The 25,801-nt window shown below is 45.1% G+C and overlaps 1 protein-coding gene across 1 annotated transcript; it reads right to left on the bottom strand.

The window, feature by feature from the left end:
• Positions 1–317: 317 nt before the first annotated feature.
• Positions 318–15,325, bottom strand: VASH1 (vasohibin 1). Its single transcript, XM_063160238.1, has 7 exons — positions 15,065–15,325; positions 10,153–10,241; positions 9,000–9,056; positions 7,912–7,986; positions 6,559–6,940; positions 6,035–6,147; positions 318–5,443 (listed from the first exon to the last, which is right to left on the bottom strand). Exons 1-7 carry the CDS (start codon positions 15,323–15,325, stop codon positions 5,371–5,373), a joined length of 1,050 nt encoding a protein of 349 aa, XP_063016308.1. The 3' UTR covers positions 318–5,370.
• Positions 15,326–25,801: the final 10,476 nt, after the last annotated feature.

Raw genomic sequence — 25,801 nt, forward strand, 5'->3', positions numbered from 1 at the left:
GTAGGAGTGAAATTTTTCATGCTGCCCGCGCTGATTTTTTTTTCCATCCAGCCTGACTGATGGCAGTTCAAGAGGGAAAACTTGAATTTCTTTGCTAAACAGCCACATACATACTTACTCTGGCAACTGCCTCTGTATGCACAGACATACTCACCTATTCAGATGATTAAAGGAAGATGAGGATTCTTCCATGTCCCCTAGTGTACCAAGTAAAGGACATCTTTACATAATTTGCCTGATACCATCACTCAAGGCTTTGACTTCCTGCTGACATGTAATGGAAGGTTTAAAGCAAAAAGAAGGACAGTACAGACAACTTGTTTTCTCTGCACAAGCTGAGAGCAGTACAGAGGGAATTTTATTGTCTAAGTGTCAAAGGAAGCTGGAAGAAGTATCAACATGAAGGCCATGGGAAGTGCAGTAAAAACCTAAATCTAAATAAAAATTCTGTGTTGGCTACATAAGAACACAGAACCACACTGATTAATTACAAAAAGACACACATGATACTGTTCTTAAAGAAAGAAACTTTCAATTTCTTAGTTCTGAGCTGTACCAGTGATAAAGATGTAAATGGTTTTGCAGCACCCTGTCGGTGCTGGAGTGGAATACTGGTGTGCATGGAAGGGGACCGCTCTGGTCCCACTAGCACCATCTCAACCCTGACCTGGAGGGAAACTCTGCTCTGCAGAGATTATGGGGGATTCAGGAGCCTTCTGAGCCTAAACTGCATTGCTCTGGAGCAGAAAGGGCCAGGGCACCACTGAAGGAGAGTGGCTGTGATACAAGTAAACACCTGCTCAGAAGACACACAAAAATATTAAATTCCTTAAGGAGTTCAGCTTGGCTGTAGAGAGGCCATCTCCACCTTTCTCTGGGAGAGCAAACATCAAGCCAGAATAGCACTTGCTTTGTTAAGTAAAGTTAGAAATCCATAATGCAGGTCTAAATGTTGTCAGGATAACAGTGCAAGGCCACTGGGATGTGTGGTGTAATTTCAGCCAGACTTGCACACACAATACACCTGGGACACCCCCTGCCTATACCTACAGTTTGATCATCAGGACCACTTGAAATACATCACTCAGAAGAAGCAGGTAGCTAAAGCAACCACCTGAAGTGACTAGCCAGAGCCACTGGAGCAAGGTCAAGCCAGTCTAATCCAGACTCTTGCCCTTTGGCTAACAGGAGCTTTCTTCTGTTCTTTATGCCTTCTTAAACTCTGAAATTTTAAGGACAGTCATATTCCAGTCTATACCACACCACACCACACATTAATCTGCCTTAGGGGGCAGGCACCTGATTAAGGCTTTCACCTGAAATACTTAAAAGAAAATTCATCCTGTTAAGCAGATTTGAAAACAGCAACACAACTATTATGTGAACAGAAACTATGTTTCAACTACAGTTCTGGATTCATTTATTCTGATAGATCCAAGGAAACAGTACTGACCCATACCCTGGCCCACAGGTAAAATAGTAACTGAAAAAAAGCACTCCACTCCTACCTAAAACACTTGCTAACACACACCAATTTCCTAAAGACTCCTTTAGCTTCTACCAGTAAAAAAAAAAAGTATGTCACAGACTGATGGACACCCAACCCTGCTCTTTAATATACAAAGTTTGTATCAGAGTGATGCTGTAGCAGAAGGTTTTGCTCAATTAACGAATCTGTCCATTAAAAAAATTGCAGTTGGCCAGGTATCAAGGGACTTGTCTACATAAAAGCATAAAGAGGGGCTCTTATTTCAAGGTTTGCATTACATTTAGAATAGTTTTGCCAGTAATAGGTCAGCATTTGTTGAAGTCTTTCAAAGCTCACCTCAGCTTCGCATACAATGCAGGCAGTGTCTATCCATTCCTAGTGTACAAGCACAGTTCCTTTCCACAGAGTTCACAGGACTTGTACTGCAGAACAGATACCATGTGAAACCTACTGAACAGTGAAATTTAGATCACAGAGCTACATGAGCGACCCTATTAATATTTAACATTAAAAAATTAACAGGACTCCTTGAGATCCATCTTCCTTGTTCTGCAGGCACTAAAGGAGTATGACTTACATTATCATTCCTTCTGTGTAGCTCTAAAGCCTGCAGAAGTGAAAAAGACTCATCATCAGCCTTTCTTCCTTATGGTTAAAGGCAGACAGACCAGAAACCAGACCAAGTAGGTGGGGGAGGAAAGAAGTCGAAGTGCCAAACTTTGTCTTGCACTGTACCCTCAGCTTTCTTACAGCATAAAGCTAGATTGCATTAATTCTCTCTGTCATGGAAGGATGTGGTTTTGTTTGTTAGGAAGGAAGCAAAGCAATCACTATTGAAGTGATTCATCCTGTTACAAAGATGGGGGGAGCAAGAGCAAGAACAGGAGAACTCTATGGTCCTTTTCCAGTTTCTTGTACCATCTCCTGAACTGGAGATACAGAAACAGTAAGGAGCAGGAATTCTACACAGAGAAACACAGTAGAAGGCCTGAAATGGTAACCCTGTCTGCTCCTGTATCCATCTTGAGAAGTTAATCAACATTAGATACAAGCAAAGAATGAAATACTTCATAACATATATAATTGTGCAAGTAGATCTTGAAAGAGGATGTTCTTGTCTAGCTGCAGCTGAGGATTAAGAGACCTTGAACTCTACCTGTCATTCATATCTTAAACATCCATTTCCTTTGCTTTTTCTAAGCTAATAGCTTTTTCTAAGCTATTGGCCTCAGTTACATCCTGCAGGAAAGCTCTTAATTACAAAGTCAAACAAAGCATTTTGTTTTAAGCCATTCTGCCTTGGTGATCTAATGCTGCTGAACACCCCTGTTGCCCTGCTCTCAAGAAAGCATCATTAACTTGCAGCTGACCCCTCACTTGTCTCATCTGTTGCAGTCTTCCTCTCACCCCCACATTTCCCCTTTCTGTCTAAAAAAGCTCAATGTTCTCTGTATTAAACAACTAATTACTCTCAACAGCTCTCCAGTTACTCTGAATTAACTAACCGATTGAAGAAACAAAGTCATAGTTAAGATGCATTCTAGGCATCTTTTATAATTGTCTTTAAATTCTGGATTTCATCCACTTTATAATAAAACCTGACAGTCAGTTTCCCCTTGCTGACTGCTGCTTGTATTTATCATATGATTCACAGTGGCATCTGAACTTTCAGTCGGCTGCATAGTAAACATTATGCAAAGGCAGTTTGTGGCTTCCAAGTGGCCCACATTATTTACAGGTAGCTTTTGACATATTTAGTGTCTGGATGCTAACAATGATGTTAGCTGTAAAGGCTGCATCATGGTTAGCATCCAGACACCAAACATGTTAATTTACAGCCACACAAAAATGACCAGAGGACACGTTCAAATGGGTGCTTGGCTCCTGCTGTAGTTAACTTCAGTTGTTGCATGTAGCTGGACTATAAGGGAGTGGACAGGTGTTGCACTGTAGTGTGGAAACTGGCATCCTCTTCTGGATTAACCTTCTCTTGGCTCAGCAGCAAGTTCTGCCACCTTCTTACAGATTTTCCTCTTGGTTGTACAGCACAGCAGAAAAGTACAGACTACAAAGGGAGATTGGAAGGACTGACTGCAGTGGTATGGATACGTCTTGCAAGTTACGTCACAGTTAAGGATGGGCAATTAGGAACCTGTAAGGTCTGAGTTAAATCGCTTGTGGGTGGTGCTTCGAGGATTAACTGCTTTAACTAGGCAGAAGAGCTGATTTGTTTGGGGTTAAGAACCCATTCTCTGCCACCAAAATAGCTCTACTTATTATGAGGATGTGGCACAGGAATACTGTAACAAAAAAACTAGTAGAGCTAAGCTCCATCATGTTTCTAACAAATCAAAAAGGAAAGAATAAGCTCAGTTCTAACAAAATTAAATATGTGGTATTTCAGAAAGTGTAGCTCCTTGTCAGTGCTGTGATAAAACAAGACTGTTTCTCTCCAGGATACTCCCACTCCCAAGCTCAGTTTATGCATCCCCCAGATCCATGCATCCAAATCACTTTAAGACCATGCTGTTCTGACTTCTGGAAATCCCACTGTTCCCATGGCCTAGGCCTCAGACAGAGAGATCCTGACAATACTCCAGATTTCTGACAAGCATTACACTGCTGAATCAGTAGTACAACACTCCCCCAAAAGAAGCATAGGAAGTAAAGGCCACAAGTGGCAGAAAGGCCCAGCCCAGCCCTTTGGGAAAGGTTAGTATAAGTGGTGCTATTAGATACTGCAGCTTTCCAAAGAGCCGGAACACAAGCACAGCTCTGGCACTGGGGTGGGAAACTGCTTTCAGGAGGCTCCAAGCTGAGCTGTCAGGAAAGCAGCTGCAATTTCCTTGAGTAGACCTTCTCCCAAACAGGTGTATGCAACTCTGGCACTAACACAACAGGGAGGAAGGAGCAAGAGCCTTGTGGAAAGGAAAAAATGGTTGTAAAACCTGTTCACATTATTACATCCTTCTTTAACTTTTTACTCTTAAAACTCGTACCTCAGTGACTGAAGTGCCTGCCACAAGCTTTCTGAGTAGCAGCCACCAGAAGTTAGTAGAGAGAAGGCTGATAAACAGATGATGTGAAGTTCAGGTTCTCCACCAGCCCCCACTTGCCCCATCTCCATTGCTAGAACAATTGAGCTCTCTATGCCTGTTTTCATGTAGCAGTGATATAGGCATATCCTGATCCACTCAACCACCAAAGGGCCTACAGCAACAGTTCACTAGCATTCCACTGTCTACCCCCTCAGAGACAATGAAATACTTTGAAATAGGCAGGACTAAACATACAAGATGTGTTTTTTCTGGATAAGAAGACTTTGTATGGTCAATAAATCAGGCTGAGCAAATTCAGACCTACTCTCACAAGAACAATGATAAACAAAGTGTTCATAATGACAAAACCAGGAGTTTTTGTACAAGATTCAGGGGCCATCCCATTCCAGCATCACTTCTCCCTCAGCCCTGCAGGCCTTGCAGGGGTTGAAAACTGCACACAGGGAAGAAGTACTGTTGACAAGATGCTCCATCTACTTGCTGTCAAGGTAAAGATAGCAAGTCCACTGACCCCACTCACTTAATATTCTTCCTGAAGTGAACTCCCGCTAATGTACATATTTTTTTCTTTTTTCCATTTTTTTTTAAAAATACTTAAGTGAATTAAGATGGTCACCTCTCCCAGAAACAGGCAGGCGAATCCTCTGGGACCCATGGGATCCAGCTCTGGGACTGGCCCACTAGTAAGCACCTGGGAAAATCAGCAGTCTCTTTTGCTCCCACTCCCCTGTTCCATTTGTCAGAATCACTGCAGGTGGATCCAGGTCCCAACTGTGGCCAGCAAGAAGTCCATGGAGGCAGGCACACAAGGCACAGCTCTCTTCATACCCGGATCTGGTACCCATTGAGGTCTGGCATGGCTTTGGGATCGGCAGGCTTCTTCTCACCAGATGGCCTGTGAGCAAAGAAGGTAACAGCTCTTCAGAAACTGTTTTCTGTCAGGTGATGCTGCACATAGAGATGGCAGCACAGGAAAAGGTACAGAGCTTCATACTGATCCTGCACTACTGAGGACAGGATTATTCTGCAGCCTCCAGTAATTCTCCCAATGATCTCAACAGAACAGAATGCAAGTTAGGAAGTAGGAGGTCCACTCTGGAACCCCAGGTTATTATCAGGAAAACAATCTTGTTGACAGCAGAATAATTTTTGGAATCTCTTGAGGCACAGGTCTGTGAGACACCAGAGCTCAGACCCATGCATAAGGTTAAAAGTCAGCTACCAGCATCACTGTCTGTTAGAGCTGCCTCCTCCTCCCTGCCAAAACAAGCAAGCAAAAAACCCCAGCTGTCCCCTCAAACCCCTAAGCAATGATAAACTCACAATGGTACTGACTAGGGAAGAATGCTACTGCAGGTCAGAGAAATATCCACTGTTCTAAAGAAACCCAGTAGGACATCAGAAGGATCCAAAACCAAATGGCAAGGTGGAGTCTGAGTAAAACTAGATGGTCTAGATAGGTCTCCTGCCCAGCAGCCTCACTCACCGTCGGTCCCCACGGCTGTTTCGCCGATGGGGGCTGGCCTGACCTCTTTGTGGGGAGGAGACATCTTTCTTTCTGTCCTTGGTGGGAGATGGCGGTCCAGTTCCTTTCCCAATCTGCCAGAAAAATAAAATTAAGAGCTGTGTGAGCTCTTAATGTGAGTAATAACAAAACCTAACCATGATTTATTATATGTGCAAAAAAAAAAAAAAAAAAGACAAAAAGGCAAGGCAAGTGCATCAAAAATGCAAAAGCCAGAAAAAACAAGTTACAGTGACAGCTATGGCTCCAAGGACTGTATACAGTCCAACCTAATCACAAGTGCAGCACTGCACAAGCATCCGTTAGGGGACCAGCCTGTATAAAGTTGGTGGTGTTCAGTAAGAAAGAGGCCCCAGCCTCCAATTCACTTTCTACTCCACACATCTAGAAGTAGAAAGTTTTCTGTCACTGCATTCCCCCAGTACACCAAGCAGCCAGGCAAGGCAGTGGATGTAGCAGTGAGTTACTCCATCCTTGCTGCTTACCTTCAGCCTCATGTCACGGGCATGTCTCTCGAGCTCTTTGCGAAAGTCTTCCCGTGTTAGCTTGTCCAGATCCAGGATGGAGCGCTTCCACTCAATCTGCTCCACACTGTGTGGGTCATGGGACACGCAGTGGCCCAGCTTCACCTTTTTCAGCGTGTGCCAGCAGCGGCGATAGGCCTCCTCGAAGTCAAAGATGAGTTCGCTCAGTGTGCGGAAGACAGGTGCTTTGTACATCAGCTCCTCGCGGCGGCTGATGCCCAGTGCCCCATAGCGGCCGCCAAAGTTCACCCCCAGCACGATGTGTCGGAAGTAGTTCCCTGAGAAGTGGGTTTTGAAGCTGATGGGGAAACGGTCCAGTGTGGTCATGTTGTTGGTGAGGTAACTGACAGCAGCCATTATTCAGGAAATAACTGGTGGTAACAGTTTCCTGACAAGACACGTCCTACCTGCTCCAGACCCTCCCAGCCTGCTTAGCAGATTCCCCATTGATTCAGGCATCACATAGACAGGATGTGTTCTCCAGGTCAAGAGCCCAGCTCATTGCAAGCTGCCCTACTTTCATCTGGGTTATGGAGAAAACAGACTTGGCCTCTTCAAGGAGACAGTCAACAAAGAGAAGTTAATTTTGATGCAGAAGTTGCAATGCTAGCACCTTAAGCGTACTGTATTCCCTAGCTCCCAAACTGTTAACACTGCAGCATTATTCCTCAGTGTGTTTTAATCTGTTTCACTAGCTACTGTTTCATACACCTTCAGGATAAAAACTCACCAACCTCTACTTTTGAACCATTCTCTCACCATCTCTGCCCCTCCAGGTACATGAAGAACCTACAGCCCAAGTACCACAAACTAAATCTGGAAGATAGCTAGGAAAGATGTGTACTTAAAGATAATACACATCTAGATCTAATAAAGGTATTGCCTAAGCTAGTAAGTGACATACACCATAATTAGAAGTTGGGGAGGATCCATAAGTTATTTTAATGCAGAACACACACAGGCAGTAAGGGAACGATGCTATCCACAAAGGATTTCCTGACCTATCTCTAGCTAGTGTTTTTGCTCCTCTTTAGATCCTCTTTTGTCTTTTATAATCTTATATGGCTGACCAGAGCAGCACCACCCTTCTTGGTGAAGGAGGAGCAACTCCAAAGTTGTTCTGATACTTTAGAGAATTGCTTGGTTTTGGATTTCATTGGTGGTCTTTTGTGGGAGAACTGGGGAGGAAAAAAAAAAAAGGAATGTGAGGCTTGGTGACAATACTATCACCATCCTCAAAGCATCACAAGCAAGAGAGCAGAGGCAAAAACACAAGGATGGGCAGACATGCACAACTCCAAGAGGAAAGGATACATTCCCAGGATCACAGCTTCCAGGCATTTTATTGGCAGGGCCTCTTTGGTCATTTCTTTGGCCAGGTCCATCAGCCTGCAGAGTAGGACAAGGGAAAGATGAGGACAGTTAGGGCTTGTGCTATGCACTGTGGCCAGTTCAGCCCATTTGTACTATAGGTAGGTTTCCAGGAGAGAGGGTGGTCCACAGAGGATAGGGAACAGAACAAAGTATCTTCTTTAAGAAGATACTGAATCCAAACCAGGTCTCTGCCACATGCTGTTGTTACTTCCAAGGAATTCACTTCAGTGAGTTGCAGCAAAACTACTTACTGGCCAACCTGGGTTCTCAGGGAGACCACAGCACCAATGTCTCCACAAGTAAAACCCTCAAAGTGTTTGCCACACAAGGCTCAAGGACAATAAGGCCTTCTTCTCTGGCATTAACCCTAGTCTCCATTCAGTGAGTACCATGGAGGAGACATGGTACTGATTACAAAACAAGGCATTTAAACCCACATAAATCTATGGACTAGACCAATAGTAAGTCAGTCTTGGGAGATTCTCCATATGCTCTTCAAGAGAGTCGATGAACATCAGGTGCTTATTGCCAGGAACTTCTGGGGCACAGCAGTTCCCAAAATCTTCAACGAGGAGAATACCCTTTCTCATTCCAAGTATGAGTCACCAAAAGCTTAGTGAGCCTAGATTCTGCAAAAGCACTCACAGGAGCTGTGAAATCAGACCTGTAAAGATACTTGGCTTTAACAAAGTTTTTGTAGAGCAGGACCTAATTTCAGAATCCCCCAGAAGTTCATATAGTTACATTCCAATTAGAAGCAGGCAGAATATGCACATTTTTGCAACACATTATTTTTGGCCTACTCGATTTACTGATTCATGACAAAAAACTCTACTCTTGAGGAAGACCAGACACAGCTATGCCCCAGGCAACAGACAATAAAGTTACCCTAAGCAGGATGCAGCTGCAGTAATGAAAGCCCTAAGTGCCACTAGACCTTGGGCAGGGGATGGAGAAAAAGCAGTGTGTATAGCAGGGCTCCAACAACAAAGAAAGGATTAATTGCTCTAGAGGCTGCCAGCACTTACCCAGTCAGAGGTCTGCTCTTCTTAATCTCAAAGAATTGTGTCCCAGTGTGATTGTACCTGGAAGCAAGAAGTTAAGGACTTGGCAGCTCGGAAAGTAGAGTTTGAAGAAAACTTGTCTGAAAGATGTTCATGTTATTTACTATTCTCACAGAAGAGTCATGATCCCACAAATGTAGCAGCACACAAGAAAATCCCTACCTCACTTTTCTACATTTCCCCCACTTACACATCCTCTTTATTTCCACTGTATTTCCTTGTCAATTTTTCTCTTCCTCATACCCACACATGGGTTTCCACTCCAATTCCCAAAGGTTTATGCTGACAGCACATGCTCTGCTTAGCTTTCCAGTTACCAGGGCAGAACAGTTTGATAAATCTCTTCCTGCTCCAATCTGCACATAATACATGGAGCAATGAAACATTCATGGTACCTTATTCTAAGACTGACTGTGATCCAATCCAGAGCACAACCACCCTGGATGGTGAGAGATGCCAAAAGGTCAGCCTTCTTACCTTGAATTAGGGCTGAAGCCAGAGATAGATCTGTATCTCATCAGTGAGATTAGACTGTGTTTGCATGGCATATACCTGCTCTCCAGCACAACAGGAATGGAGAAATCTCATTCCCAGAACACAGCCACACAGGCAGCTCTGCATATAAAGGGGCAACATATCACAGATGCATAAAATCAGGGTGGCTGAGTGTTGTTTAGACAGAGAAGAGTGATTGAGTAGGATGACCTGAGAAGGTTTGCCCATCACCACAACTCACCCACATCTTAACAATGAGGTGATGCAGTTTGCAGTACATCTGACACTTGGCTGTCAGGATCTCAGATATGTGTGTTTTTAATGAAATACCACTGTAAAGCCACTGACCTGGAAGAGTGGGTAGTGGGGAAAGGCCTTTGACAACATGCTCATTTGTTACATGCAGTGAACAGAACCAGAAGGTAACTTGGGCAAAAAAAGAAAAGAAATGGAGCAGCAAAAGAAAACATTATCCCAAGTCCAGCTTCCTGTTTTCAGGGAACAAGTTTCAGTTCTCCTCCAGCTACAACAGGAGCTTTTCTGTTTGTCACCGGGAAAGAAAGTCCTCTTGCTCTTTCTTCTGGGTTATCACACCAGTGAGCAAGGTGACAGCAAAGGATACTGAAGCTCCCTGATGTAGCGCTGCACGGCTTCCAGGCGCTCAGGGATGGGGGTGGACGGCTGGAACACAGGCACACTTGGTATGGGAATCTGAAATGAGGAGCAGAACATAGATCGCTTCTTCCAAACCTCTCCAGCTTCTTGCTGAACTCAGTGGCACATAGCTATAGGGAGCATGTTCCTCTGAAACCAGACCCTTTTTGCTGCCCAAAGTGACCACACAAGAAACATTTCTCTATTTCCACAATGGAAACCGGGAAGGGATTCAGAATGAGGCATCACCACAGAGCTGCAAGAGAAACTATGTGAAAAGGTCTTGCATTTATGCAATGTTACATTGGACAAAATAGATAGAATTAACTGACAAGGCAGCATACAAGACAGGAAAGCAATTATCTGAGGGAGCATGGCCTCATTTGATTATTGAAAGGCACAAAACAAAAATAAAAGCAAGTGGCAAAAACGGACAATGAGTTTTCCAATATCACCAGAGGGTGGAACAGTGCTGCAAGCAAGGGTAGAAAGGTCCTTCACTGCTTCCTGGCAATTCAGATGAGTTGGCACTGACTAGGACACAGGCTTGACAGCATGACTCCCTGCCCTGCAGTGTCTGGTGTTTTGAATTACATGGTCAGAGAATGACTTCTGGATGTTCACCTTTCAGACTGCTGTCCCATTCTGAGGCCTCAGCCTTATGGGTCCAGTCAGATTTTCCTCACCATTTTCACCATTTGCTCTGCACGGGATAACCATAGTCTTGTCAGCAGCTGAGAAAATCTCATTCCCAGAACACAGCCTTTCTAAGGAAAGAGAAGGGACCTGTTCCACAGGACAAATAAAAAGAAGACACAAGTTTGGGATGACTGATAGGCTTGGAGAAACAGCCCAATATTTTCTCTCTGAAAGATAGCTCATGCCTTGTATGCACCTTGCTAATATCAGACTGCATCTTTTCTCAGTTTAACATTTCAGTTCCTCCTCAGACTTCCCCCAGAGCTGGCCTATCCACAGCTATGAAAGAGTGAGTCAGAGCTAGTTCTTCCTTTGAGCCTTCCACTCTGCTGTGCACAACTGCCTCTGCTGGACATGGTTTCATAGCCAGTGGTACTGCTTAGTGCACCCTTCACATGTATTTCTGTGGTCACTCATTTCCATACACCTCTTTCCTCTTTCCTGTGTGTTGGTACAAGTGACCGGTGAACCAGGTCAGGCACCTGGAGCAGCTGAAAGCTGAGCCAGCAAGCATGGGTAGTTTTCAGCCAGATCTGTTCCCTTTCCTGGCTGGCCACATGGTTGCACTCTGCTTGTGCTCCCCCATGGTACAAGGACCAGGGACCTCTAAACCTTGAGGTGCTGCCTCTCACATCACAGAGGCACCGGCTGCCTCACTCACAGGGGGCAGCACAGGCACGGTGGGAGCAGATGTGAAACTGGGTTTGTTCAGCTGCAGCAGGAGCAGGGAAGGCTCCAGAGAGTGGCACAGGAATGGAGCCATCTCTGGTAGTGCATGAGCTGAGTCAGTTTGGATGCTGTGAGCTGACACACTGAGTCATAGGAAATAATTTCCAGGCAGAAACAACGAAAGAGGTAACAATCAGGGCAGGCTGACTATTTAATTTTGCTTTTTTTTCTTCAGCATGGAGACTTTAATGCTTCTCAGTGGAGACAGACATTAAGTGCATGTTGACAGCAGAGACTAATGATTCTGGGTAGTTCCTCCTCCCTTTACTAGTACAGACCCCCCGATCTCTTTTTCCTCAAAGGACTGCACAACACTGAGACAGCATCATGGCAATCAGTTCAGCAGGGGACTAGTTAATGTGGAAGAGCCTCCTGCACCTCAAGTAATTAAACTGATGAAAGTACACTGTGCTCTCTCTCAGATCTGGGCCTGCAGCCCAGACTGGGCTACAGTTTCTTTTTGCATCAGGTCTATAGCATTTTAAAAGGACAATAGAAGCAGAAGTAGAGGAATAAGTTCTCCATCCCTCAATTCCACACTGACAGGAAAAGAGATCCTTATACTTTTTTCTTCCCCAGCATCATCCAGGGCATATCTCCAAAGAGCTATAAATATTAGTTAGCTTTCACAGTCCTTCAGAAAGCAGAGAGAATTTATTTATAACAGAAAAAAATAGGCAATCAGATCTGTTTTGACTTCCCTTTAGCTATTATGAAAGCTGAAGAGAGCCCAGATTTCCCAAAGTATATAACCTCTGCCAGGCTTAGCAGACCAAATGAACACACCCTTGATCCCTCATCACTTGTGTGGAGTAGATGCATCACCCCACTCCTAGATTCATGCACCCTGGCAGGCTGTCTATATGCATGGGACTAGCACTCTGCTTTTAGAAAGGGGATCCAAAGAACAACCAAGATTTTCATATGCAAGTGTGCCGTGCTGTATGTGAGGAAAGGCACATGGGAGCGAGGCTCAGGCAAAGCTCCCCCCTTATCGGTATCACAGAGGTGCTCTTCTGGCCAGCCTAGTTTAGAAACAGTTTCTTTTATGGTACTCATGTGTATCCAAGCTCCTCCCTACTCTTCCTTCTGCAAATAACACAGGAGCAGTATCAGCCTTGGTTGAGAGCCTGACTGAAAAAAACAGATTATTTTTTCTGGCTCTCTTGTTCTGAATCCATTAGATGCAACTCTTCCTGTCTTTGCCCTCATAACCATCTCATTTAAAATCCATGATTTCTTTATGAGCCAAGCACACATCACTTTGTACTTCCAGCTTGGACCTATTAGATGGTTCCAGCAGCTTGAAGCAAGGCAATACCCCACCCTGTTGCTGGAAAGAACACAACCTACAGGAGAGTGGCATTGACCCCAAGTCTATTGGAAGGAGATAGAGACTAGAGGAGCTCTCAGACTCCAGTGAGAGACACAGCCCCTGAAGCTGATCTGTAAACATGTGTCTAATCACAGCCTCCTCCAGTTATCGTTTGGTAGTATTTTAGTTTATTGACAGCTTTTTTGAGAGCTGTTTCCCCCAACAACCAATGCTGGCTACGATCCATGGCCAAAATTTTGGAGTAGGTAAGTCACTGTGCCATTCCCAGCACTTAAAAAGGACTATTCACCCTCCAGCACATGGAGAGAACCTGGCTTTTCAAAGGAGCTAGCCTTTCAGAGTACACTTACTGCCCTGATTCTCATCTGTTGTACCAGCCTTTCAAAGAAACTTGATGGCACGGAGACAAGTAGCCATAAGCACCCCTCAAAGAAAAAAACACATCCCTGCAGGGGAGAAGGAGCTAAGGAAACAGAGCTCATCCATCCTAGTGGTTTCCTGAATTCCAGTATCCTCCCAGCTGTATGTGCCGAGTGAGCTTGAGAATGGCATCTCAGGTGGCAGAGTGCTGAATACAGTTTACAGATCCATTTCCCAGGGGTGCTAGCAGATGCAAAAAACCCCTCAACAACCCAAAACCCAACAATCCTCAAAACAAAACAGCCCAAATTTGCCTTTTACCGCAAGACCTCAGACCATTGGTGTCCCCTAACTGTAACCCTCATGGATGAAGACTCTAAAGTGAGAACAGGGGAACTTCTTCACATAAGACCAAAACAAGGGACTGAACACTGTATTTCCCCACCCATCATTCACTGGAGTCTTGTTTGTCACCTTCTTTCTTCCATTTCCTTCACCATTTTTGACCAAATCAATCCTTATGGTTAGGAAATTAGGTAGTGTGTATTCTGACTGATCTGAAACATGTTTTCAGCCTTCACCTAGGCTCAGGACAAAGTCACAGGAAAGGAAGGAAATCTGAAAAGGAAGGAAAAGTCTAATGGAGTTAGAATAGGGACTGTAATCAGGACTCAGGATTTGTTCCAGCTGCTGCCACTGATGCCTCTGACTCTTTACTGCACAAAGGATGTTGCATCACATGCTTCTCCAGAATTCTTCATGGAAAGCAGTATGGATTGTCTGTGTAGTATATAATAGCATGCTCTTCCATACTTCAAATTACCTTCCCAAGGAGGAAAGTCCTTGCTAAAAAGGCCTGAGATTAAAAAGCATCATCTTTCTGTATCTGAATTTCCCCTATTAGAGTGATGGGAATACTCTTATAACCCGCCAATGGAGTGACACACGAAATGTTTGCAGTGTCTTTTGTTCACAGTATGCCAATAAAAGGGAGAGATTTTTCTCCAGCTGAGATGCAATACAGATAGCAACAATCACAAGAATTCACACTGAAATGTTTCAGTATGGCACAAGGCTCAGTGAAATGGTCAGTGGTTCCTCTTTTCATAGAGTTCTCTGCAACAAGGCCAGGAGCATGCTTGGAAATCATACCTGACCCTATACCAACAATAAGCTCTGCAAGCGTTTGCTAACTCCTCTTAAAACGCTTGGCATCAAAAGTCCTTTCTGACAGACACAGTTCTGTTCCAGAATGCCTTTTGGTGTGGGAAACTGTACCCAAAGCAGATTTCTTCATGTGCAAAGTCTCACCTCCATCTGTCTCAATCCCCCACCTCCGGTATTTGGGCTCTTCTAAATTTAACTCTCCTCATCTTTTCATCATTTATTCAGTCTTTCTCTTTAGCCACTGCCCATTCCCCGCCTTTGCCCTGCAGGCTGCTCACACATTAGCTACCTGAAGTCCGTTTTCCAGCAAGGCCGCAGAAGAAGAGGGTGCTGCTGGCGCACCAGACAGGGCAGAGCCCCGCAGATGCCCTCTCGCACTCCAAGTTAAAGTGTGGCTTTGCTTCCAGCAAGAGCAGTCCCGGGGCCCGTTTTTCCCGGGGCCCGCTCCCGAGCCGGGGCTCCCGGCCTCCCAGCGGGATGCCGCCGTTTCCCCCTTCCCTCCGTCCGCCCGGCGGGGACGGTCCGCTCCGGGCGCTTCCGCTGGGACCCCGCGCCGCAGCAGCCCCGGGGTGGGGTGGGGGGGTCTCACCTTGGGCAGGTCGGCGGCGCCCCGGATCCTCTGCGCCACCCGCTCCCCCTCGGGGTGGATCCTGCCCACATGCCGCCACATCCGCTCCCAGGTGGGCTCATCCACGGGCAGCCCGCCGCGGTTGACGAAGAAGGGGACGCCGCCGTCGCGAAGATCCTCCTCGCCTTCTTCCTCCTGCTGCTCCTCGTCCCGCGGTGCCGCCGCCTCGCCGGACGGGGGCTGCCTGGCCGCCGCGGCCCCCTCGTCCCCCGGCATCGGCATCGCCGCGCCCGCACTCAGCGCCTGCCGCCCGCCGCCGGGCCGCCGGGGGCCGCGCCCCGCATGGCCGGCGCTCCGGGCACGGGGCGTCACCGCCCCCGCCTCGCCCCCGGAGATATCAGAGCGGAGGGCTCGCCGCGAGAAGGGGAGAAAAAGCCGGGCGGGGCGGTGCCGGGTGCCGCATCAGGCCGCCGCCGCGGCGGGGGAGGCGCCGGCGGCCCGAGCGCCCGCGGCAGTGACGGCGGGCACCGCGCGGGGCGGGCCTGCCGCCGGGGCGCCCCCGCCGCGCCGCCTCCCGGGCGCTCCGCGGGGCGGGCAGGCACGGCCGCCTCCCGGGCGGGGGCTGCATGCGGGGGAACAAAGCCCCGCGCAGGGCGGGGCGGGGCCGGGCCGGGCGGGGCCGGGCGCCGCTCCCCTCCGCCCTGCTCCGCCCTGGGCCGGCTCTCAGCGTGCGCCCACCGCCGTAGCGGGGCCGGGCTGCCGCTGGCGGGGCGCGGCCGGGCGAGCGGCGGTGTCGCTGCCCGCAGGCGATAAGGCAGATAGGGGCGATAAGGGAGACGGTTGCGGCCGGGCGATAAGGAGGCGGGGCGGAGGGCGGGAGCGGGCCCGGGAGCTGGGGCGGGGCCGTGGCCGTGAAGCGGATGCTGAGGGGTCGCCGTGAGGGGCAGCGGCGGCCACGCCGGGGTCTGCGCTCGGGCTGCGGGGCGTGAGGGACGGGCGGGGCCGGGCCGGGCGGGGCGGCCCCGCAGGCCGTAAAAATACTGCTGGGAGCCAGGGGCAGGTGTCCGTGTTGACATAGCTGTGAGGAACGGAAGAGCTGGGATGAGTTTTCCAGGTAGGGAGCAGTGGGGGGTGGAGAGCGTAATCTGATGCTCCTGTAGCACAAAGTAATGGTGAAAGATGGGCTCTTGTGGAACCGCGCCGCTTATCTAAGGGTGTGCTACACATAGCCAGTCCCCCTCAAGAGAGGGGCCCATCAGGCCTCTTCTGCCTGGCAAGAGGCAAAATACACCGTACCTAAGGTCTGGAGATGCACCACTGAGTGTCTTGCTCTGCTTCATCATCTGGTTTTGCTCTCTTGTAGTACTGAGGGGTGTGAACTCTCATGGGAGGTTCCCCACATGCAGGAGATTTTTGAGCATGTTCTCCACTGTGTACATGCTGTAATGGTTGTGTCCTCGTCTATAAGAGCCAGGTTGTGTCTCTATCGCTGGCTGTGTTTTCTCACCACCCTGTGGTATTAATCCATGTTGAAAGCTCTAACATAAAAGCATTCTGTAATTTAAGCACCAAGTACAAGAAATGTGTACAAATTACCGGGTCAGCTGCTGAGGTAGCCTCTGAAGGGCATCTCAGAATACTTGCATTTAGTACTCCAAACAAAAGGCTGTGGTTCAGCATCAGTGGGGGAAATACACGCCGGTTGCCATGGAATTTGATGTGCCCTGAGAACAGGCTATAGCATTTACAGAGCTGGGTAGAGGATTTCAGAGAGAGATTCCACTTCTTCTGTGGTGCTCTGTAGGCTGTTGCTCACATGAGATCCTTTCTGAAGGCACAATACTTGAACACAGTTTTTTGTTGAACTCAACATTGCCCAAAATGCTGAAAGGTTGATTTTTTTTTAAAGGAAAATTAGGCTAAATGTGTATCCCTGCTTCTGCCTTCCAAACAAATCACCGGCATCACTTCATAGAGCCTACATTAACTTCTGTAATACTTAAACATATAAGGATAAGGATTTCCACTGAATAAGGATTTCTTTCGAATGGGGACCTTAAGCACTGCAGATTTATCACCTCTGTAAAGTTTTTATTGTTTTTATTTCCTTTGCCTTTTACTTGTGAGCAGTTGATGGTTGGTTGAAATTGCCCCCTTATATCTAAAGAAGCAGCAAAGCCTGTGACAGAATCACTGCACAGCCCCTGAATGGACACATTTTGCAAGAACAGTTCAGAACCTCCCATGTCCTCAGTCCCTCTAGAGACATGGGATTGGGAGTGTGCCAGTCATGCAATGGCAGAGCCCCACTGGGGGCATAATCTGCATTTTGCTTGAGGGGCAGGTGTATTTCCAGTAACAGCACAGAGGAAAGGACAGGGAGCAAGGAGTTTAAATGCTGCTTTTAGAGCTGTATTGCCTCCCCTGGCTGAAATGAGGCACAGCTGTCCATAGAGGCAAGGATGCTTGTTTTGATTTGGAGTTCCAGCGCTAATTCAGGGCTGGTACTTCATATGGCCTTCTGTACCTCAGCTTTTCTACCTGTTAGAGGGAAATGCTAATAACCCTGACTTGCAGCCAGAGATTTTGTAAAGATTAGTTGGCATTTTTTGCACATTAACTACTATTCTTTCTTAAAAGTAAAAATAGTTGTAGTAGAAGTGAAATACAATTCTTGTATGTTTCATGTCTTAAAAATAAATTCTCAAATCTCAGCTGGAGGAAATGTAGCTGATAAGTATCAACAGTCCTCAAAATAAGCTTTTGTTTGTATTGGATAATTATAAGGCAGCATCCCTCCATTCTGGCCATCACTCAAATAATTGGTCTGTAGCAGGAGATCTGTATTTTAAGGTAGTACCATGGCACTAAGCTTTGCCCAGCTGAAAAAGGATAGAGCAGAGCCATGCCAAGAGAGCCAGTCCCTGCAGGGGGAACTGGACACAACTGAGGTGACAGCAGAGGACAGAGACTTCACTTCCCCTTCTGCACAGCTTGTGCTTCCGTGCCTTGGGGGGCTGCTGCCTGCAGTGCAGGGTGTGTAATGTGCATTAAACACTGCCTTTCATTTCTGGCAGCACACTGGCTGGGATGATGAGGGACCAGAAGGCATGCAATTTCTGTTTAATAGCAACAGAAGTTGTTTATTTACCTGTGCTCTGTAGAGGAAGACTGTGTAAATGCTCCGGGAATTGTTTAAATGGGTGAAACTTTGTTAAGGCAGAGTTAAGTTTTGCTGTCAGTGAAAAAATAAAAAACATTGAAAAAGGATTGAAATAAAGGCAGAAATTATTGGACTATATAAGTTATTTTTTAAGATATAAAATATTTGATAAAAGTATGCAAATGGCATACAAACCATTTGAGAACCTCTGTTCTTCTCTGTTCTTCTCTGGGGTGGGAATTTTGTCTCTATTAGAGAAGATCTGATATCAGTTTCTGGGAACATGGACTATATGGATAGTGAATTATAGTGTTCCCTTTGTTTTATAACATGTCCTACATTTTGTTAACATTGAATTATTTTTACTTCTTTTACTTCTGACAATCATTTTTTGAGTTTTGTTTTTTTTTTTTTTTTTTTGGTCTTCAAACACAGTGTCTTTGTGATCTTGCATAAGACCAATTAAAACACTTAGCAGAGATTTCTTCCTAATGGCAGTTTTAGGCCACTGTTTAGTTACATTTTCTTAGTGTGAACTGGAACATTGCAATGATCTTAAGGGTTTTTCCCAAAGTACATGGTTCTAGGGAACACTGAATGTTGCTTCGAGCAGGAGTAGGGCTTGTGCTCTCTTTATCCAGCTGGCTCTAACTTTTTGTGATCCAAGGTTCTCTGTGGCACTAAGTTCCTCCTTCTGTAACTGTTTCAGACTGGGTTCCCTTTTCTGTATTCCTGAAAGAGCTCTGTGAAAAACCTCATGTGACAAATCAGCATATTTCTGAATTTATTTCCCAGAGTACTTAGCTTTGAGACTCCTTCCTTCCTTCCTTCCTTCCTTCCTTCCTTCCTTCCTTCCTTCCTTCCTTCCTTCCTTCCTTCCTTCCTTCCTTCCTTCCTTCCTTCCTTCCTTCCTTCCTTCCTTCCTTCCTTCCTTCCTTCCTTCCTTCCTCCCTTCCTCCCTTCCTCCCTTCCTCCCTTCCTCCCTTCCTCCCTTCCTCCCTCCCTCCCTCCCTCCCTCCCTCCCTCCCTCCCTGTTGAAGATAGAGGTTTGAAACTCATTGTCTAAATGGTGCTTATTGATGTGTTTTCTTCCCCTGTGTTTAGCTTTCTCCAACTCGTAGTACTCCCTTTAGCCTATTCACGGGAATGTCTTTATGAGCAGTGAAGTTCTGTGCTGTGCAGAAGCCCCTGCTGAGATCACTGTGCTGCTGAGCTGTTTGCATGTGCTGCCACAGACCTTTGCCCTGAGCAGGAGTTCTACCTTTGCCCCTGAAGTTGTTCTTGCCTTGCTCTAATCAGGACTACCTATGCAGATAACAGCAAAGCTTTTGTTTTTTGATTACAGCACGTGTAATATTTAGTCTGGGAGATCAACTGGCATAGCAGTGCCAGAATAGCCCTGTTTTGTTGGCAGCTAGGAATGACTTCAACAGAGACTGATATAGTGACTCCACACATTTTTCTCTTCAGGTGCAGTCATTCTGATTTCTTTTCATGCGTAGATCACACCTAAGATGAGACTTAGATCCAGTCAAGCTTTAAAATGCCAGCAAATATTTATGAGACTTCTGTATTTGTCGTAGAATCATAGAATGGTTTGGGTTGGAAGGGACCATAAAGATAATTTAGTTCAATTTCCCTGCCATGGACAGGGCACCTTCCACTGGATCAGGTTGTTCAGAGACCCATCCAGCCTGGTCTTGAACATGGATGGGGCATCCACAACTTCTCTGGGCAATCTGTTTCAGTGGCTCACCACTCTCACAGGAAAGAGTTTTTTCCCAATATCTGATCTAAACCTACCCCCTATCAGTTTGAAACCATTCCCCTTATCCTGTCACTACAAGCATTTGTAAAAAAGTCTTCTCCAGATCTCTTGTAGTCACCCCAGCTTTGCATACTGAAAGTGGGTCTACAGGGAAGACCACAGACCGATATGATTGCACCTTAAACTTTACTGAAAGGAATATGGCTATAAATATAACAGGTATAAAGTACTGTACTTAGCTGGGAAGGAAAAGGGTTTTTTTTCTGAAGGGACTGTGGAATTACAAAAAATTGTACCTGTTTTAAAGTTCATTAAAACAGGTACAGTGAGCTTCTCCAGTGAGCTTTTGAATAAAGGTAGAATTTTATAATAAAATTCCTAATTTCCTTTTTGTCTGTCTAATATTATTTTCTAGAGATGGTGAGGAAATGGGCTCCTATCCCACAAAATATTTTTCCAGCTCTACACTGTACAGAACAGACACTTCTGAAAGATTTAACTGGAAACAGAATAATGAATACACCAACAGACAGGGTATTTATTTTTTTTTTTATTTTTGAAAGAACTGCTTTCAAATCCCAACAATGCTTTGTGTGAAATAGAAATATAAATGTAACATTCCTCAGCTCCAAACTAATGTGCTGATCTTGGTCTAGCATGTGAGCCTTTCCTTCAGGGGTTACAGTGGCCATTCAGTTGCACATGAAAAAGACAGCACTTCTGTACTAGCCAGGTCAGGAACTTATGTGGAGCCATAGGTTCAATTACCCATGCCAAGTCCCGTGCATGCAGTTTGAACTTCTATCTAATCATTAATGCTGCAGATTGTCAGTACATTGTAGAATTGGTGCTGACATTTTTTATCTTTTTCCAAATCAAATTGATCCTGATCAGTTTTCTCTCCACAGCTTGGTCCTTAGTGTCTCCAGTTCTAACTTTATCATTTAGTTGTAATAGATTTTTAATTTTTTCCCCCTGATGCCTAAGATAAAATCATTGCAGGAAAGCAACTTTCAAGTGCTGCATGGGTTTTGGAGTTCTGCATGCATTCCCTCCTCTCTGGTACTCAGTTCTGTCTGCACTTCCCTAGTTTTCTTGTTTGTATGCCTGCAGCATATTTGCAAACCATGGAAGGGCTACTCTTCTCACTCTTCAAATGGAGAAAAGAGATAAAGCAAGTGCTTTTATTGTTGGTGAAAAGACACCTGAGCAGGATGTGTGATCACTGATGTCATGAGCCAGGCAAGCACCTCCATGCAATGACACCTTAATGTACCAGTACTGACTGGTTCATACAGGTTCAGCGGTGCTGTGCCTGTGTGTTTCCTGGCTTGGGAATCTGCAGCTCAGAGCACTCTGCATTGTTCTCTGCTGTGAACTGTAAACATGTCCTGAATGGTTTGTCCATGATCCTGCAGGAAGACAGTGGCAGACCAGGGACATAATGTGAGTTTTCTCCTAAGCAGCAAGCCAACCTTCTTTATTTTGGTTTCTAGGCTACATAAATTGTAAGTGAATGAAAATTCTGTGCGTATGAAAGACTTCAATATTTTTTTGGAAGTAGGTTAATTCCTATAGCATGGTAGGTTTGGGGGACTGGAGAGGACTGATTACAAAAGGATTGGCCATGCTAAAGAAATAGTTTATTTTCACTGTTGGAAATGCTTTATTGATCTTAGAGTAGAAATGCATAGATCAGTAGAACTATACTAGTCTGCTCTGTTATGTCATAAACTGAAAAGAAGATTGCAATTTGTTAATATTCTAATACATTGAGGAATGTATTAGAAGAGTATGAATAAAAGTTTCATGAAAAAAAGGGTCTGCCACTATTAACAAATGGCACATTGTTTTCATCAGTGTTAATCTCCTGACTCTTGGTTTCCCCTCCTTCCCTCTTCCTGTTTCACAGTCTTCTCCTATGTTCCCTGGTTTGCTGAAACTTGCTAATTTAATAATTACACTTTCACATTCAGTTTTGCATTACATTTTTTTAGGCGTCATATGAAATGTTCTTAATGCCCCACAGTGACATCTGTTTATCCAGGGGAGAGAATTTATCATTGCAGGTTTTGCAGGTAGGACTGGGGTTTCATGAAAGTTAAGGTATAGTACAAAGAGCTGAATTCATTTTTTAAACTGGCTGTAAACTAAAAAGATATCTTTTCCAAGGGAATATCTTATAAGGTATGTGGAGAGAGACAGCAGGTAGGTTTAGATACTATTTCTACTCTGCTTCACTAGGAAGAAATTCTTTATGATGAGTTGTGGCTGCCCCCTTCACAAAAGTGTTTAAAGAAAGCCAGGCTGGAAGGGGCTCTGAGCAGCCTGTTCTGGTGGAAGGTGTCCCTGCCCATGGCAGGAGGTTGGAACTGGATGATCTCGAATGTCTATTTGTGCTCAAACCATTTCAAGATTCTATCATTAGGAATATACTGCAGGGGTCAAGGCTCACACTTTGGGAATATAGTGAACTTTGCAGAAGCCTAAGAGGTGATCCTTTCCACCCAAGTTGTTCACTTTGTTGCTGTTTGAATTGGAAATAAATTGAACAGTTAATAAGTCTGTGCCCGTAACTGTGGTGATCTTTTTACCCTCTCCACCTGAAAGTGGTGCTGAATCTGTCTCGGCTTCAAAACGTCTTAACCTATGTGTATTTGAAAGCTACTTCAGGCTTACAAAGAAACTGTGTTTGGGAAACTTTGTGCGCTATGGGACATGTTCTGTTTTTCTCCGAAGCGATTCTTTAGCTTTTTTTTTTGCTTGCCTTTTTTTTTTTTTTTTTTTTTTTTTTTTTTTTTTTTTTTTTGACGTTGTGTTTCCCTTGGGAGTAAGTTACCGAGGCACGCGAGAGAAATGGGTTGAGTGACATCTAGTGGTTAGGAATGAAAATGTGTAGCATCAAGTGTTTTTCCTGCAGGACAATGAAAAGTAAAGCAATTCCTAAAACTGGATTTGGATTAATTTAGAATCTAGAAAACCTGAAATTTAGAGAACATTTCCAATAAATGCAGCTTCTTGTTTCTGCCGCTGTCAGCAGTAACTTTCCTGCATGTTGTCTGATGCTAAGGAGTGGCTTTGATGTCTGGTGCCAGGGCCCTGTTACTTTCAACCCATTCTAGTGTCTTCTCATGTCTCCTTCCCATTTCATTGCTTGTTTGCTTTTAGGAATATTTTTACATGACCCTCCTTTGCCACAATCAGAATGACTTTAGGATCATACAGTTTTCTGATTATTAAATTTTTTTAGGCCATTGGAGAAAAGTGATCTCATTAATAGTGCAGTTGTGAGAAGCTGATCTTGGTAAAGATCTGCTGTTTTGTACTGCTGAGAACCCAATTGTCTTATTTGTTACTCCCAGTTTCAGAAGAGTTGACACTGTCCACTGTTCACTTCCAGTGGGAAGGATTCTAGTTCAGTTCTCTGCTATCTCAGCCTTGTCAAATTGATTCTGTCTAAGGGTACAGAGTGGATTATACCTTTATGATGCTTGGTGGAGGAAATGAATGATTTTAATAGTTTATTTCCTCTTGTAATTTCCAACAATTTCTTTTCTAGGCAACTGGACCAGTGTAACTCCTCTTGCTATCAAATAAATACTTATGAACAAATTCCAGCTGGCCAGTTGCCGTTGAAATGGGAGCTAGATAAAATCTCTATCACTGTAGGGCAGTGCTTGTCTTCTTGTGTTATACAACACTATGCTTTCCAGTTATATTTGGAATGCTGAGAAATGAGCTAGTGTATGGTCATATTTTTTAGATTTCAATGATGAAAATGTTGTGCCTTCCTACTTGCCTTGCAGGCTTCAGAGAAAATGGAAACAGATTTTTCCTCAAACTTGAGAAAGGAGTGGGCTCCACTAAAATTATATCCATCTTTCTTATGGCTTCCTGGGAAGTCACAAGCATATTCAGAAATCCACCCACCCATCTGCTATAGTATGAGGCTGGGTAAGTTGTTTAGTCAAGTTTAGACTAGTGCCCACTGCATATGTTATGGAAAATTCTGGGAAAAGAGGTGGCATTTAATACATAGGAGGAGCAGTAGCTATTGCCAATCCATCTGGTGTCATGACTCTTTGATTGGGCCTTGCATACATCCACACAACTCTGGCCAGCTCAATTTCCTCTCAGTACTTCAGGGGTGTAGAAATGGAGAGAGGAAGATAAAGGACATGTGGCACATGTGCTGTGTGTGTTAGTAACATATCCGTCACAGCTGTGGGAGCTGAAAGGAAAAGGAAGGAAGCAGGTGAAATCTGTTGTGCTCAGAGGAAGCCAGCATGTGTTTGAGTGCTAGCAAACGTCAGATTTTTTCTTTAAAATTCTCTGCTCTCATATTGTGAGAGTGGGACAGGCATGCCATAATTAGATACCACCTTTATGAAGCTGTAATTTGAGCTTACTTGTTTGGTTGCAAGTTTTGGGGAGAAATTCATACTGTAACAGGGACAAAGCCTGGTGCCATCACTGAGTTCCTCTGGAGCAGGGAATATTATGGACAGAAGTTGCATGTAAGGAAACACAACAAGGGAATTTTTGCAAAACTTCAGTAGTTATAGCTACCAGGACATAACAGAAACAATTTTGAATTTAGCTTCAATGCTCTTTGGGCAGGAGCAGTTCTTCAATGTGTATGCCCATTGCATTATAACTTCTGCACAGGTTTCTGAAGTACATGTGGTCTGACAGAGATTCCAGGGGAAGCCATGCCAGCTGTGAGTCTGGGCTCTTAGGGTTAAAATGGCAATGACTTTCTCCAGTCATGGCTTCATGCATTAAAGTGTAAGGAATACCTTATTTTGTCAAACCTAAAGCCCACCTAGACAGGTATCTTTGCCTTGGACAGTACCAGCAGGCAATACTACATGGAGCTAGGACATGATCCTGGCCATTAATTTGTGCATTCCTCTCGTTCTCCCTCAGCATCCACAGTCACTGGATTAAAATCTCTGGGAGGTACACCTGTGGCCATTCCCTTACCTATTTTGGAATGGCTGTCCATAAAAAATTCTCTTTTTGTAGCCTGCTTGTCTCCTAGTCCCATATGACCAAAATTTCACTACAGTCGTGTTTGCAAAATAAATTTTTTTTGCTTGTCTGAAACCTATCGTGCATGCAGTTTGAGTGAGTGCCCATACTTGTAGTATTACAAGGTTTGATAGCTAACAATCTGCTCTCACTTCCTCAATTACCTTCATAATTTTGCAGTTCTCAGTTGTATCTTCCTCAGCCTGCATGTCTTCAAATTAGGGAGAGAAATCTGTCCTCATAATGCAGTTGCTCCATCCCCTAAATTCCTGCTGTACAATTTATGTGCTCGATGAAACATGAGTGCTTAAATGTGGATACAATTCAGTCTCTCAGTTGCTGCGTGTCCCAGCTGTCTGTCACAAGGCAGAGCTGGCTGCCCCAAGAGTGATCATAGCATAACTCTTTTTTGAGCACCTTCTATCTGACCTTTTTTAAAGCTGTAGCAAGCAAATTCCAAGAACACGTGTGGGATTAATAGCAGCAGCTTTCTCTGTTTGTAAGTGGAGCCTGGCCAATTCACGGCCATCCCTACGGATGTTCAGCTTTTCCTTGGCCTGAAACCAACTGTTACAAAGGGCCAGATCCTCACTAGTTGCTTGTGGAGTTTCTGGTCATTTGGGTTATGGTGCTGGCCAGACACCCATTTGTGCTTTTTGTGGTGATTCCTGCTGGTCTCAGTGCTGAACAAGTAAAGTAACTTCTGCTTCTTGGTGCTTAGTACGCTTGCTGTATGTGATGGGATATCCACAGTGAGAATGTTGTCAGCTCCAGGGCAGATACATGTAGCAGC

The sequence above is a fragment of the Melospiza melodia genome, chromosome 6, assembly GCF_035770615.1.
Source record: "Melospiza melodia melodia isolate bMelMel2 chromosome 6, bMelMel2.pri, whole genome shotgun sequence".
Taxonomy (NCBI): domain Eukaryota; kingdom Metazoa; phylum Chordata; class Aves; order Passeriformes; family Passerellidae; genus Melospiza; species Melospiza melodia.